The sequence below is a fragment of the Ahaetulla prasina genome, chromosome 3 (assembly GCF_028640845.1).
Source record: "Ahaetulla prasina isolate Xishuangbanna chromosome 3, ASM2864084v1, whole genome shotgun sequence".
Classification (NCBI taxonomy): Eukaryota; Metazoa; Chordata; class Lepidosauria; order Squamata; family Colubridae; genus Ahaetulla; species Ahaetulla prasina.
In genome coordinates, this window is record NC_080541.1 from 182,116,972 (window position 1) to 182,130,557 (window position 13,586).

Consider the following 13,586-nt stretch of genomic DNA (forward strand, 5'->3'; position numbering starts at 1 on the left):
AGAGAACAACCTTGTTGGCTGAATTCTTTGCTAATTGGTATTTCTGGATTAGCGATAAGGTAACTCAGTACAGAGTACATTACAATATGATCACTAAATGAATCAGGATGCAGTTGATGTTTACAAAAAAAAGGGGTGATAAATAATCTACACATCCAGATCTGATGGGAGCACATTTGGATTGGAAGGCTAGAAAGACAGGAAGAAGTGAATATAGTGAACTTGATTTATATTTCTTTTTCTTAATATCCTGCCTTTCAATTATTTTGCTCACCAGTTCTTTTTTTTTTTTTTTTGGACTTTCAAAAATGGAATCAGCTAATGAATATGTATAGATGTGTATAATCTTTTCTAATAAACTTTCAGTATCAGTAAGTCAAAGCTATAGTTGTAATAGATTTCAGAATGGGGACTTGTGAATTGTATCAGCTTCTGTACACTCACTGAGTTCAGTATCTTTCAATAAACATTAGCTTGAACCATCCCGTATAATGGAATAATCTTTAGGTTTTGTGAAAAAGATGTTAAAAGGAATGTGTAAATGCTTTTGTAGTCTGTTATTTTAGCCATCTGCTTCAATTTTATCAGCATCCAATGAAAACAGAAGATGTTAAGATTTCAGTATCAATATGTGCTGCATTTTTTTTTCTTTGCTTGAGTAGAAGATATTCAATTGAGCTCATACATTATTTAGGAATCTACAGCTCTCGTGTTACTGATGGCGATTCCTGGGAGATTCAAAAAGATAATGCAGTTTGATTGGCATGTCTCCTGCTGTATCTTTCCTAACCAGATACAGTATTGGGCAAGACTCCCGTTTCCATTTCTGCATACTTGCTAGAACTCTCACGGACCTCACAGCAGAGAGAAATACAGTGCAACTGGTACCCTACCAGCTATAGATGCCGACAGACTCAGTCAGTTTTGTTCTCTCCAATACGCATGCATTCCCTAGTCCTGCAGCCAGAACAGGTTCTTTCTCATCTGAAATTCAGTTACAAAGGCTTTGTCCTATGCTTCCCAGCTTCTGGCAACTAAGTCTGCCACCCACTGGACTTATGTTTTGCAGATCATAAGGAAATTATGAATTTTATCAATATACTGCTAGGCTCTCATTAAATTGTATGACTAATTAAATGTGTCTGTTGAAAAACATAAGCCAGGTGTCAGCGTTCCAGAAAAAAAAACCCGGAAGCTTCCGTGCTGGTACCAGGATTACACACTGTGCAGCCAGGTGGAAAAAGTATAGTAGTAGGTGGGCATGTGGTCTGCCAATATTCTTTTTGTAACCCTCAGATTTCATCTTTTTTGTTTTTTTGCAGGAGGCACCGTCTTAAGCTCAGAGAGGGCTTAATGTGCCCATTTCATACCGTATGACCCAAATCCTTCTCAAATGGATTTTGGATCCGCTTATTCTTGGAGTACAGCCCTTGGCATGCCAGACAAAGTCAGAAGTGCCCCTTAAACCACCAGCAGCTGTTTAAAAGCAACTGACCCCTGCAATGCAGGCCAGTTGTTCCCATATCTAAAATAAAACTATATAAAAGATGATAAACTTTAAGCAGAAGCTGATGCTTTTGCATAGATCTTTTAAGTCAGTTTTCAGTCTTGCCAGATATTCAGAATATTTTATTTCTGCCTTACCACGCTGGAGCTGCCTGAGCTTGAGCCAGGTTGGAGAACCTGAAATTAAAACAATTGGGAGATGGAAGAAATATGCAAAATGTTCTGTGTCTGAACTGTTCTAGACAGGGAACAGCTGATTTGAGGTGGTCTGTGCCTGAACTAAATAAAACATGTGTATTTTAGATATTTTGTTCCAGACACTGACCAAAGGGAAGCTGTTTCCAGTATGGATTGAAAAACAGATTCTCTGCTGGATGCTCTGTTGACTATTGCAGTTGAAATACTTCTTTTGCATTCTCCTTCTGGGCCAGTAGAACAGAGTTGGGTCCATACTGCTGTTTAAACCAGGCGGCAGATGACTTTTGTGAAATTTCTATTGTAGCCCTTGACTTATAGAATACCCTCCCCCTGAGATCTGACAGGTCCCCATCTTTTTAACTGACCAAAGGCAGGGGAGAGCTGGCTTCCATCCCCTCCAAAAAGTGGGATGGGATGGGCTCGGAGTGGGAGAGAACATGTGGGTTGTATTAGGGGAGTGTGGTTGTGGTACCAAGTTTTTCTAGTTGTTGGTTTTATTATTGTTTTTATTATGTATGTATGTGGTTTTCTTTTTAGTTGTAAGCCACTCAAGAGTTTGGTTTGAGAGCTATACGTGTTTTTTAAAAAAATAAATAAAACTGCAGTCATTTAAAAAACACCAGGCACACAGGAAACCATTCTGGATCTGTGGAAAAAACTGCCAAGGGAATGTATTGCAAGGCCGCTGGGCTCAGAGCAGGACTGTTGTTGTTCCTGGACTTGTAGTGACTAGTGATAACTACCTGGCTAACAGTGCAACCTCCATAGCCCCAATTCCATTTTAACTGCTGCTGTTCTTATAATTTCAATTTTGATTCAATGTGGTGGAATGTGTGATGGTTAAAGGGATTTTCTATTTCGTCACTTTTTAGATCAGACCGTTTGAATTTAAAAGAACATTTTTGTCACCCCAAAACATTTAATCCAAATAAGCCTGCTGTTATATGAGCAAGAACTAATTTTTCCAACCTGATGGATGCTGATCGCATTACAGTACTGCTTTCTGAATACATGCATGAAGATTCATTTCCTTTTCTGTCCAGAAACTTGCTTTAAAAAAATTTTAATTCCACCATCATGCCAATTTTAGACTAGACAGGGGCCTTTTTCAAACTTCACCCACCCCAAATCCACTACTCAGAGAAATTAGGACAAACGGAAGTCAGGGCCAATGTTTGCAGAGACACACTAAGGCTTCAGCTGAACTCTATGCCATAAGGGTTCTTTGGGGGCACCATGGTGGGTGGTGCTCAGGAAGAATCTGTTGCTGAAGCAATTCTATACACTGCACAAGCAAATGACAATCGTAGATGTGCCTCCACTTTCCTCAGCAGCCCAAGTTCTGAGAAGGAAAGTCTGAATCCCTAGCATGTGATGGAAATCATGCTTCAGACGGGAATAGGACAACTCACCATGGCCAATTTGCTGTGAGACAATTCAACAATTCAATGTAATCATTTAAAATAATTTTAAAAATATTTTAATTTTGAAACTCTTCGTGTCGTGATGAGTTGTCCCATACCATGTTTGCCATGGTGAATTGTTCTATGGTGAGTTGGCTGCGGCAAATTGGCCATAGTGGGTTGTCGTAGATCCACTTCAGACATCCCAGTAAACCATCTACTACCAAATGGATATGCTGAGTAGGGCATGCTGAGGGCATAATCTGATGGAAGCACTTGTACTTGAAGACCAGTGCCTTTGGTGTGCAACTCCTACAGATAGGAAGGACATCTTTTGATCTATTGCCAGACAAGAGTTCCAGAGGAAATTGGAAAGTTGAACCTACTTGTTTTGGGCAATTGATGTAAAGGTCTCACCAGATCCAGTAAGTGTTGTCCAGCTATATGCTTCCTTCTCACCAACTAAGAAGTTCTGAGCAAGACAAAGTTCTCTCAGCTAAGTGGTGTGGCAATATCACAATTCATATCTGAAATGGATTTGATTACATGTCCTCAAGATGAGCGTCCCTTAGCTGGACTTCTCAAAACAATTGGTGAAGACTGAGGTCTATATCCTTATCTCAGTGTCAAGTGTCAATTCACCTTGTCAAGTTCTTAATCTGTTATTAAGTTGACAGAACAGGCAAGAAATCAGTGGTATGGGACTCTGGCTCATACCACCCAAGATGCACATTGGATGAGATCCACATGGTTCACCAATGTTGAGATTCAAAATGCCTTTTTGCGCAGTTTCTTCAACTTCAAAGGCATCCTGAAAACTCCCAATTAACAAGATGAAAGTGTGTGTGCATAACTAAATTCAGCAAGATATTACCATGTTCTCTCCCCTCCCCCAGATTTCTGCACTTTTGTCTTTTTTGGTTCAGTCAGCTTTCGGCTGTTTCTGACTGAATGCATTTGAAAGCAAAAATATGGTAATGGGTTGTTTGGCTTAAATTTGAATATGGATGTTGCTCATTCTCTCTTCTTATGCCTTTAATTTTATAGAAACTTTAGAATGTATTTTAAAAATGCAAAGATGATTCTGTTTGGATTGTGTACAATACTCTTGTGCACTAATGATACAATTGATTGCGCATTTTACTAAACAAGCATGCTTGACCTGTTGGTGCAGTTCTGTCCCTATAGCATTCAGATGCGCAAAAATAAGTTATATGCAAAAGTCATGTAAGTATTGTATTTGGTGTTTTGACAACAAATGTAATTCATATATAAATATAATTTGACTGGAATGTAGTATTTTCTGCTCTAGAGGACAGGATTGATTAGAAGTGTTCTCGCATGCACAAGGTAAAGTAGCCTAGCTCCTCTCGCATTTCACTAGAATGCCTATACCTCCAGTGAAAATATTTGCTCTTATGCATGCAAAAGCTAAGATTTTGTGGATTTGAGCTGAATAAATGTAGATGGTTACTAAATGGGAGCAAAGAATTACCACTTTCTTGATCAGAATACTTCGGTCATAACATCTGAAAACTTACATTTTCGAAAACTGAGGTGACTGTTCAAAATGGATTGACAAAATGTCTGAATGGTAATGTTTGCATCTGAAACAAAAACATTTTCTATTTCATACACACCTAGGAAATAAGAATCAACCATCTTAAAAGTATTAATTGTAGTCTGTAACATGAAAGACTGTTGCTAACAACAGAAGATTATGAAAACTGGAAGTCAGAAATACCTAGAGGGTCTAGGTGCTTCATATCCTCTACATAAAACGTTAAGTCATTTTCCAAGATTTTGTCAGTTTTAAGTAGAAAAATAGGGACGACCTTTGATGGGAAGGTAACAGCGCTCCATGTGCTTTTGGCGTGTAGTCATGCCGGCCACATGACCACGGAGACATCTTCGGACAGCACTGGCTCTTTGGCTTTGAAACAGAGATGAGCACTTGTCGTTCCCATATGTGCTAGTCGTAGCACATATGTGCTACGACTAGCACATATGTGCGAGAACCTTTGCCTTACTTTTTTTACTGAATCTTCAATTATTTATTGATTCCCACAAAATATTTGTGTGGATACAGTACAAATGTAAAATGTTTTGTTGTAGACCACATTTATTAGCTTTCTTCCCTTTTATTTAATCTTTTATTTTTAATAAAATTTATATTTTTATTTTTATTTTTATTTTTAACTAAAATTTAAGATATTTTTCAATGAGCAAAAAATTATTTCACTCAGCCTAAGTATAAATTTACCTGAACAATTCTGAACAAATTGACCTAAACAATGACAATATTGAGTCAATTAAGTATATATTTAATAATTTCACTGGAAGAGTGATTATTTTCTAACAAACTCCAAGCTGATTTAACCTCTCAGGAGAAGTACTGAAGAGTAGCATCTCCTTCTTCCCAGCTGAAATTGACAACTGCAAAGTCACCAACTGATTCTGCTCAATGGTTACTGAGGTTACTATCAGTATCTCAAGCTGTGACTAGCACAATTTTAAATTTATTTACATTTGGTATAAGTAAAATCAAAAGAAAATTACAAGCCTTGAATGTAATCACAAAGGTTAGGTGTAATTTTCTGAGTCAGAATTCAAAACTAACTATATTGCATTTGAGAGTATTAAACTGTAGTAACCACCTACACTATCATAGTCTATTTTAACTGAAGGAACTTTTAGAACTGTACCACATACCTTATCCAAGTGATGTATGATGAGCATATATGCAACCCACTATAATATAATCTCCAAGTGCAAGCTCCTTAAAAAAAGATTAATTTCTTTATATTGTTTTTCCTATTAAAGGAAATTTAATTTAGCAATTAAAAATCCACCGGCTTTTGCTATCAAACATTAGAGAGGGTTCACAGAAGAGAGTTCCAGCACTCTAAAGGATAAAATCCTTTCACAGATCACAATGCTAATTAGGACAAGAACAACAACAAAATAAACAATTGCTATTACTTTGCTAAGGCCAAATAACAAAATTATATACAGCTAGCCCAAGAATATACCCATTTTTTCTTGGATCTACTTAAACATGTACCTGAATTACCAGGATTTACTGCCCAATTCTTTCACAGTGAGGCTCTGTAGTATACCCCCTACACAAGTTTCAGAACTTTATGTTTAGGGGAGGATTTGCAAACTTAGAAAGGTCAAATTTAACTAAGATATTCAAAAGACTAAAAGATAAGTGGCTTAGTTATTACTTTTTAAATACATACTACTTCTTAAATAATTATAAAAATGACGAACGGGAATTCAGCAGTTAGTTTCTTTTTAAAAAATACAGTTTGGGCTACTTCATCACATGAATTTAATTACATGTTAGGTGAGTTGACTTCCAACTCCTACTGACTATGCAGTCCTGTGAAAAAGAAAGAACACCTTCCTTGAGTTCTAAAGTTTTACATATCAGGACATAGTAAAAATCATCCTGTCTTTAGCAGTTAAATACAACCCTCAGATGAACAACATGACATATTTACACCATGTCATTTATTTTACAAAAAGGAAGCCAACCTTCTTTTTCACATAACTGTAAGGACCAACCATATTGTTCTTGGTAACCACAAAAAGGTGGCTGCCAGGATCTAACCTGAAACTCTAGAATTATCAGCTGGTCTCCCAAGTACTAATAAGGTTCTGATTCCCTCCCCCCCAAAAAAATCAGTCATCAGCTAAGTAGCAGCCAGTTACTTTTAAATGAACAATAACCTCATTACCTATTTGCAATTAGACATTCATTGTCTATAAGCTTAAAGTAGACCTACATGCAAAATAAGCAAGATCACATTTATTCTTCTCAGATGTTCTTAAATGACACCTGAATTTATTAGTTGTGAACTAACAGTTTAAAGAGCTATTTCCACAATGGGCTCCTAAAAGATGAGCTGTGCATGGAATGCTTTATGTCTGATATAACTTGACAGTATATTAAATCTTATGAAGTTCCTATTTGATACCCCCTTTGAAGACCTTCTGTTTAAAACAAATTAAACATTTAAGATCTTTAAATTATTTTTAAAAACATGAAGAAATTAAAACAGATTTATTTCCACTGGCATGGATTTAATTTAAATATCTGGGTACAAAATCAATGTATATTTTGGCATTCAAATCACAAACCATCAAAGGCTTATGTGGATAAATATTGCATGCAATATTTAGGGGGAATTTTAAAGCTCTGTAAACATAAGAAAAATATTTTTTGTATTTAATTTTTACTCGCAGGGCTTTATGCTAACTTTTGATATTAAAGCTTGAATTCTTTATTACTCAAATACAAGAGTAATGGAAGACAGCATGCTAAGCCGAACAGCACTAGAGTTTGCTTGGAAGTTATTACGTTTGAATGTGCCTTCAAACTATTAACAAATTTTAATTAAGCTATACCTAAGTCAACTTTTTATTTTGCACGAATGGTTGTCAAGATACAAGAGTTAAATCCTTAGAACGATTTGTAACAAAAACTTTAATCTCAGAGTTTACAGTGACAAGACAACTTATGCACAATGAGGAAAATTTCTATCTACAATGTACCCTTATACATATGTACTTATCCAAATCAACAGTTAATCTGCTCTGTTTTAGTAGTGCTCTACAGAAAAAGGTGTAATATTTAATTGGAATTTTGCACAATAATGGGAATTTTGGCATAAATCACAAGTCAAGACAGGTTTAGAAAAAAGGCTAGCTACAAGTTTTCAGTCTTGTTTGCCATTAGTTTATTTGGCCAATTAAGCCTCCACATTTCATACTGCAGAGATTGTCCGTTCACAATTATAGAAAATATTCATGATTTACAAGTCTATGTGTTAATTTATTTTTGAGTTTAGCTTTTGCAGATTCTAAAAGATGACCCAGCAGACTATGAATAATTGCTGCTATAAGGTTTCTTTATTCTGTAGGTTTCTTATTCTGTTTATCTCTGCAAGGTAACTGGCCAACATTAAAATAGTTTATGCTTAAGGGTACAATGTAGAACAGATTTATTACACTTTGAATGACCTGCTCAAAACCATATACATTTTCACAACTGTTACATGTCACCTGTTACAAAAAAAAAACACAAAATTTTGACAGCTAAAACATTTTTAAAATGCACCAAGCTTTATGAGGTCTTAAACAAAACAATGTTCTGTACATACTGTCTTCAGACCAAAATGTGACTTCCTGTACATCATTCTTCCTGAAGTTCTATTTCCTGTCATTTGACCTGGAACGGCTAGAGTATACACAAATGATTTAGTCAAACAATGATAAATGAATTCCAAAATATATTTCAATGTAATGTAATATTACACAAGTTTAATTTACATTTGAATATTCAACTTGGCCCGTATATGATCAAAGAGATTTTTAAGGACAATACATTATATTTTAAATCACTCCAGTATTTGAATGAGTCCATATATTCTTACCTACGAGATCTGGAAAATGAACGGGAAGGCTTATGATTTCTCTCCCTTGAGAGTGATCTCTCTCTCCTTCTATCTCTAGAAAGGGACCTGTAAAGGAAATAGTATCATAAAGTTAGCTGCATCAAAAATCAGGTTTAAGAACAGCATCCCCCACCCCACCTTTTGAGCACCAGGGACCAATTCTGTGGAGAGGTTTTTCCATGGATCAGAGGGGGCGTGGTTTTGCACATCGCCTGCATCCCGCAAAAGGGGCTTTGCTTGTTTACACGGCCAGTTTCTGGCATGCCGTGTCCAGGTGTCAGTCCACAGACCAGGGGTTGGGGACTCGTTCTAGAAGATAAGTGTTTATCAGTCTCAGATAGAAATAGTGTGTTAAATATTTTCAATTAACACTTGTGGCTGATATATACATATAAACTTTTCTAAAGAGATTTAGAGCTGTGATGTATTAAGCTCTATCAATGCTTCAGATTCATGCTTGGCAATCCCTAATAGATTCCATATGAATATCTGCTACCAGAAAAAGTCAAGGATGACTTCAGAATAAACTGTGAATAAACTATTCAGCAAAAAATTAACAATCCAATTTGTATCTGTGGCAAGGAAACTTATTCTGAAGCCTCCCAATTGAAAACGAATTAGAAAATTAGAAAAGAACAGTTTAAAAGGTCGTTTTAAAACTATTAAATTATGTTCAGCCATGTTCTTTCATTCTATAGTTTTCCTCAACTTTAGCCACTTCAACGTGTGGGGATTTCAACTCCCAGAATTCCAGAGTCAGCAAGCTGCCTGGGTAGTTCTGGGATTTTAAGACCACATATCTTGAGATTGTTGTACTTGAGAAACACTGATCTAGCGTATGGACCATTAGTGCATTACAGTCCCCATTCCCAGATTTACGATGCAAGTCTGTTTGCATGGCTTACTAAATTTGTGAAACATTTTCATGACACAGGGAATGCTTCTTTACATCTGTGTGTGAAATATTTTGGCAATGCATGATCAGCCTCAACAATTTACCTGCTACGACTACGGGAAAAACTCCTCCTCCGTGGAGATCTACAATCAAAAAAGAAAGGTGAGTATTTTCATCAATCCAACACAACTGAGGTGAGGTAATTCCCAACTTGTCAAGTCACTGTTGGGCCCAGTGAATGTGCCAAGATAAATGGCACCCATCGTCCAGCAAAATGGAAAGGTTCAGGCATTAAAAAGACTCAGCGTGATCAGCATGTTTCCAGCCATGAGTTTGTTTTAACTAATACCATGTCATAGCAAACCTGTCTCCAATGCAGCACTTCCATCTCAACTAAATCCACTGCCTAAAAGACTATACCAAAGTCCCACAAGTAGTTCCAAAACTGGTATAACTAGTGTTTTGGAACCCATGCAAGGCAGAGTACCAAGTGAAAGACTAATGCACACAGTGACAATGACTAATTAGAGCTGCATCTGTGAATGTAATTTTTAAAAGGTCATAGTGTGTTTAGTCTAAAGAACCTTAGCTTGCCCAGTTTATCCCATAAAGTAATTGTTCTGAAATAGTTAGTAAAACCATTTAAAGGTGAAAGGATGTGGCAGTTTTTTTGCAAGGAAAACCAAAGTTAGCAATTAAGTTTGCCCAACTCACATGCAAATATACTGCAGCTTAGTTATTTATATTAGATTCCTTAACACCCTTAAAAGTTTTATTCAAGCAACATATGTATGTTACCACGAAATTATGCACAGCCAGCCTTTGATTGAGAAAAAATAATTACTTATAAGCCGCTTACTCCTTATTTTAACCAGCAGTAAACTGTATAAGCAGGAAAAACTTACTAGTTTTTGGTTTCAACAAGCTAGAAATGGTGAGGTGAGGCTGCCGGACTGACTGCCAAGAAGAATTTGCTGAAAAGGTTTTGCCAGATGTTGCGTTGTATTTAGCTGGTTGGCGAAGGGGGTGTTGTGGATTTTTCCTGCTTTTTTGTTAGCCGAAGGCTGCTGCTGTAGTTGTTGTGAAGACATTTGGTAAATAAACAGCTGAGCTGATTGGCCGGGAATGTGTGGGCGGTCGAGGTGGCTGCTGCCGATTTGGTTAAGGTTGGAGAGAAGGCTGAGAGAAACAGCATGCTCGGGAACCAAAGGGCGGTGCAACCTGACGACTGGCCATGCCTGGGTCATGTGAAACGACACCAGCCAAGCTGAATGGGGCGCGCTGGTCACATGACGCTGAAAGGGCTAGTTGACTGGCTAATGCAGACTCAGAGGGTGGTGAGAAGAGACATGATGGTGACTCTGTAACGGGTTCATTTTTATTAATAGATGGACCAAAAAGCATAAAAAAATGAAAAACAAGCCATCAGTACAACCATCTAGCAGCTAACAAATACTCCTATTGTGTTCTACAGTGAAAGGGAACAGGTTTCATTATTTAGTATGGACTTCATTCATCTGCAATAGGTTGAGGTCAGCCCTTGCAGAAATCAGGTTTTAAGTACTGAAGTGAGTATTTAACACTTCATCAATTTTCCAGGTCAGAGTATGCATTACCAAGCAATCTGCTTTTGTTTGGGGAATTCATAACTGCAGAATTCAAATGAGGCAATAATATTTCAACAAACTTATTACAGTCGAAATTTAGCTGAGTGACTATTCATTGCTTCAGAATCCATAAAACAGTTGCCTGCTTAGCATCACTTGTGCTAAAGGAAAAGCAAACTGAGTGAAAAAATCCAAGTTGTTGTACGTAATGTTATCAACAATGAAGCAAAAAAAAAAAAAAAAAGCTGAAATATTGGGACAAAAAAAGGGAAGTGACTAGATGAATATACCTCAGAAGAAAAGATGATAAACCACGTTAGAGGATACTATCAACTGGTACAGGTACCCAATGACAGAAGTCAGTGCTCTACAAAGTGTATCCCTCTAACATCTGCTTAATGCTTTAGAATTTGGTGATTTGATAAAGACAGTGCAGATTTTGAAAAGTCTATTTTGTCAAAATGGTAATACTGCCAACATCATAAATAAAGTTATTTCATCTTAGATACCTGCGGCGAGGTGGAGGACTTCTCCTGCGATAGTCATCTCGAGGTCGTCTACCCCATGAGGGAGGTGGGCCACGGTTCCGACTGCGTTTTTCACCATTGGACAGCTCCACCCTGACCCGACAGCCACACAATGTTCTGGGAAAGATCATGATTGATATTAATCGATTTAAATCAAACAATTTAAGGACATGTGCTTAAGGAGAGTTTCCTACACTAGGAGACAGGCATGTTTTTTCAATCTTTTAGACAATTCCTATCAGTACAACCTATGGTCAGAATAATCTGAACACAAAATCTTGCAAGCCAATCTATTTACTTCGTCCTATTGCTCACATTCAAGCTGTTTAATTATTGAAGAATGCCAACAGTACAAGTACAAACATCCAAAATGTTATTTCATATTCACTTTTAGGTTTTCAGTATAAAGGCTAATATTTAAAGAAATTAACATGCAAATATAATTGCCAGTAATATGGTTGGATTGAGTCATTATTCCTAAGAATTAACAATGCTTAAAATTTTAAATGCTAAATCAAAATACCAAATGATAAAGCATTTTAGTATTTCTAAAATCTGGTAACCATGAAAAAAGTGTGTATTTGAGTTGCTTTCAAATTAAAATCTTCCTAAGGTAACAATTCATACGTTGATCAGTACTTAGAACTACCTGCAAGAGATGCAAGATACCTGCAAGAAGTCCTTTACTTCAAATCCTTTTAAAGGAACATTTTAACATGGGATTTTCTCATTATTCATTCCATTTTTAAAAATCAGAGTGCTCATTTGGAGGTTTCCCAAGAAAATCATAAAGAAGTTTACCTCCCATCTAGTTCTCTCACTGCATCGGCAGCATCCCGTGGATCTTCAAATTCAACAAAAGCAAAACCAGGGGGATTTCGAGCAACCCAGACGCTCCGCAGCGGTCCATAGTAGCCAAAAGCTCGTTCCAATTCAGTTTTGTTGCCATTATTCCCAAGGTTTCCTACATAAACCTTGCAGTCCAGTGGACACGAATCGCGATGCATCTCTGAAATTCATGCAAAAATGGTGATCAATATGGGCGAAAACGACAATCATAGCGGAAGGTAATTCACGTATGGATTATCAAACAAGAGAATCCTATAAATCGCACACGGCTTTATTACAGATAACGCTAAAGTTTTTTTAAAAAACCGTTGTGAATTAGCAACTTCCGAGTTCATAAAGGTTCACATTTATCGAAAAAAAATGTTCTGAAGTCAGAAACCTGTTCTGATGCAAGTTGAAATCGGAAAATGATCTGAATTTGGAGAAGGTAATTAGCTAACTCAATAGAAAATCAGGAAGGTAACCAGCAGCGACGTTTTCCATTTTTGTTACATTTCTCCCCCCCACCCCCAATTGCTGCTGTGCAAAGTACATATACCACCACATACTCGGGGAAGGCCTTTTATCAGGTAGGCAGACGAGCCCCCCAGTTAAATAAACCTCGTGTTCGTCCACAAGGAAAAACATAGAAAATGGCGCGCCCTTTTTTAACAATAGATTAAACAATAGATTGTGAGAGTCCCTCACAATCTCCGTCTCCCTTTGACTATCCCCTCGTTCACCTCGCGGGCGAGTACAGTAAAAAAAAGGACAATCCATCTCCGTTCCCGCGTATGCGATCAATCCCTAGGATCGCAGTAACTTTTACGCTATTCCGATCACACAAAATGGCGGCCGGCTCTTTGTCCGCTAATACAACCGCGAGGCCTTCTACGATGACCCAACTCCCTTTCCCTCACCGGTTCCCTAACCAGGAGTGTAAAAGACTCCCGCGAGCGGCTTCCAGTCTTTTCCTTCTTCGCCTCTTCTACTTCGTCCGGCAGCCCCGTGAGCGCGGTCGGAGTCGCTTGCTTTCCCGCCAAGACTCGACTCCGCTGTCTCTTTTGCTTCTCCCCCACTGGACAAAATGGCGGACGGCACCTCCACGCCCTGAGTTTATATACCGCCTGCTCAATTGGCACGTGACCAAAACATTC

General features: G+C 37.6%; 1 protein-coding gene across 3 annotated transcripts; it reads right to left on the bottom strand.

Annotated features, from left to right (window-relative positions):
• Window positions 1–7,582: 7,582 nt before the first annotated feature.
• On the bottom strand, window positions 7,583–13,523 carry SRSF3 (serine and arginine rich splicing factor 3). 3 transcript variants are annotated; one of them, XR_009154284.1, is made up of 6 exons: window positions 13,350–13,523; window positions 12,403–12,610; window positions 11,584–11,718; window positions 9,572–9,610; window positions 8,552–8,881; window positions 7,583–8,355 (listed from the first exon to the last, which is right to left on the bottom strand). XR_009154284.1 is itself a non-coding variant. In XM_058176089.1 (6 exons), the coding sequence occupies exons 2-6, from the start codon at window positions 12,606–12,608 to the stop codon at window positions 8,328–8,330; spliced, it is 495 nt and encodes a 164-aa protein (XP_058032072.1). In that variant the 5' UTR covers window positions 12,609–12,610; window positions 13,350–13,522; the 3' UTR covers window positions 7,583–8,327. The 3 variants fall into 3 exon arrangements, 1 of the variants encoding a protein (XP_058032072.1); XR_009154285.1 differs by having other exon boundaries at window positions 13,362–13,520; XM_058176089.1 differs by having other exon boundaries at window positions 8,552–8,638; window positions 13,350–13,522.
• Window positions 13,524–13,586: the final 63 nt, after the last annotated feature.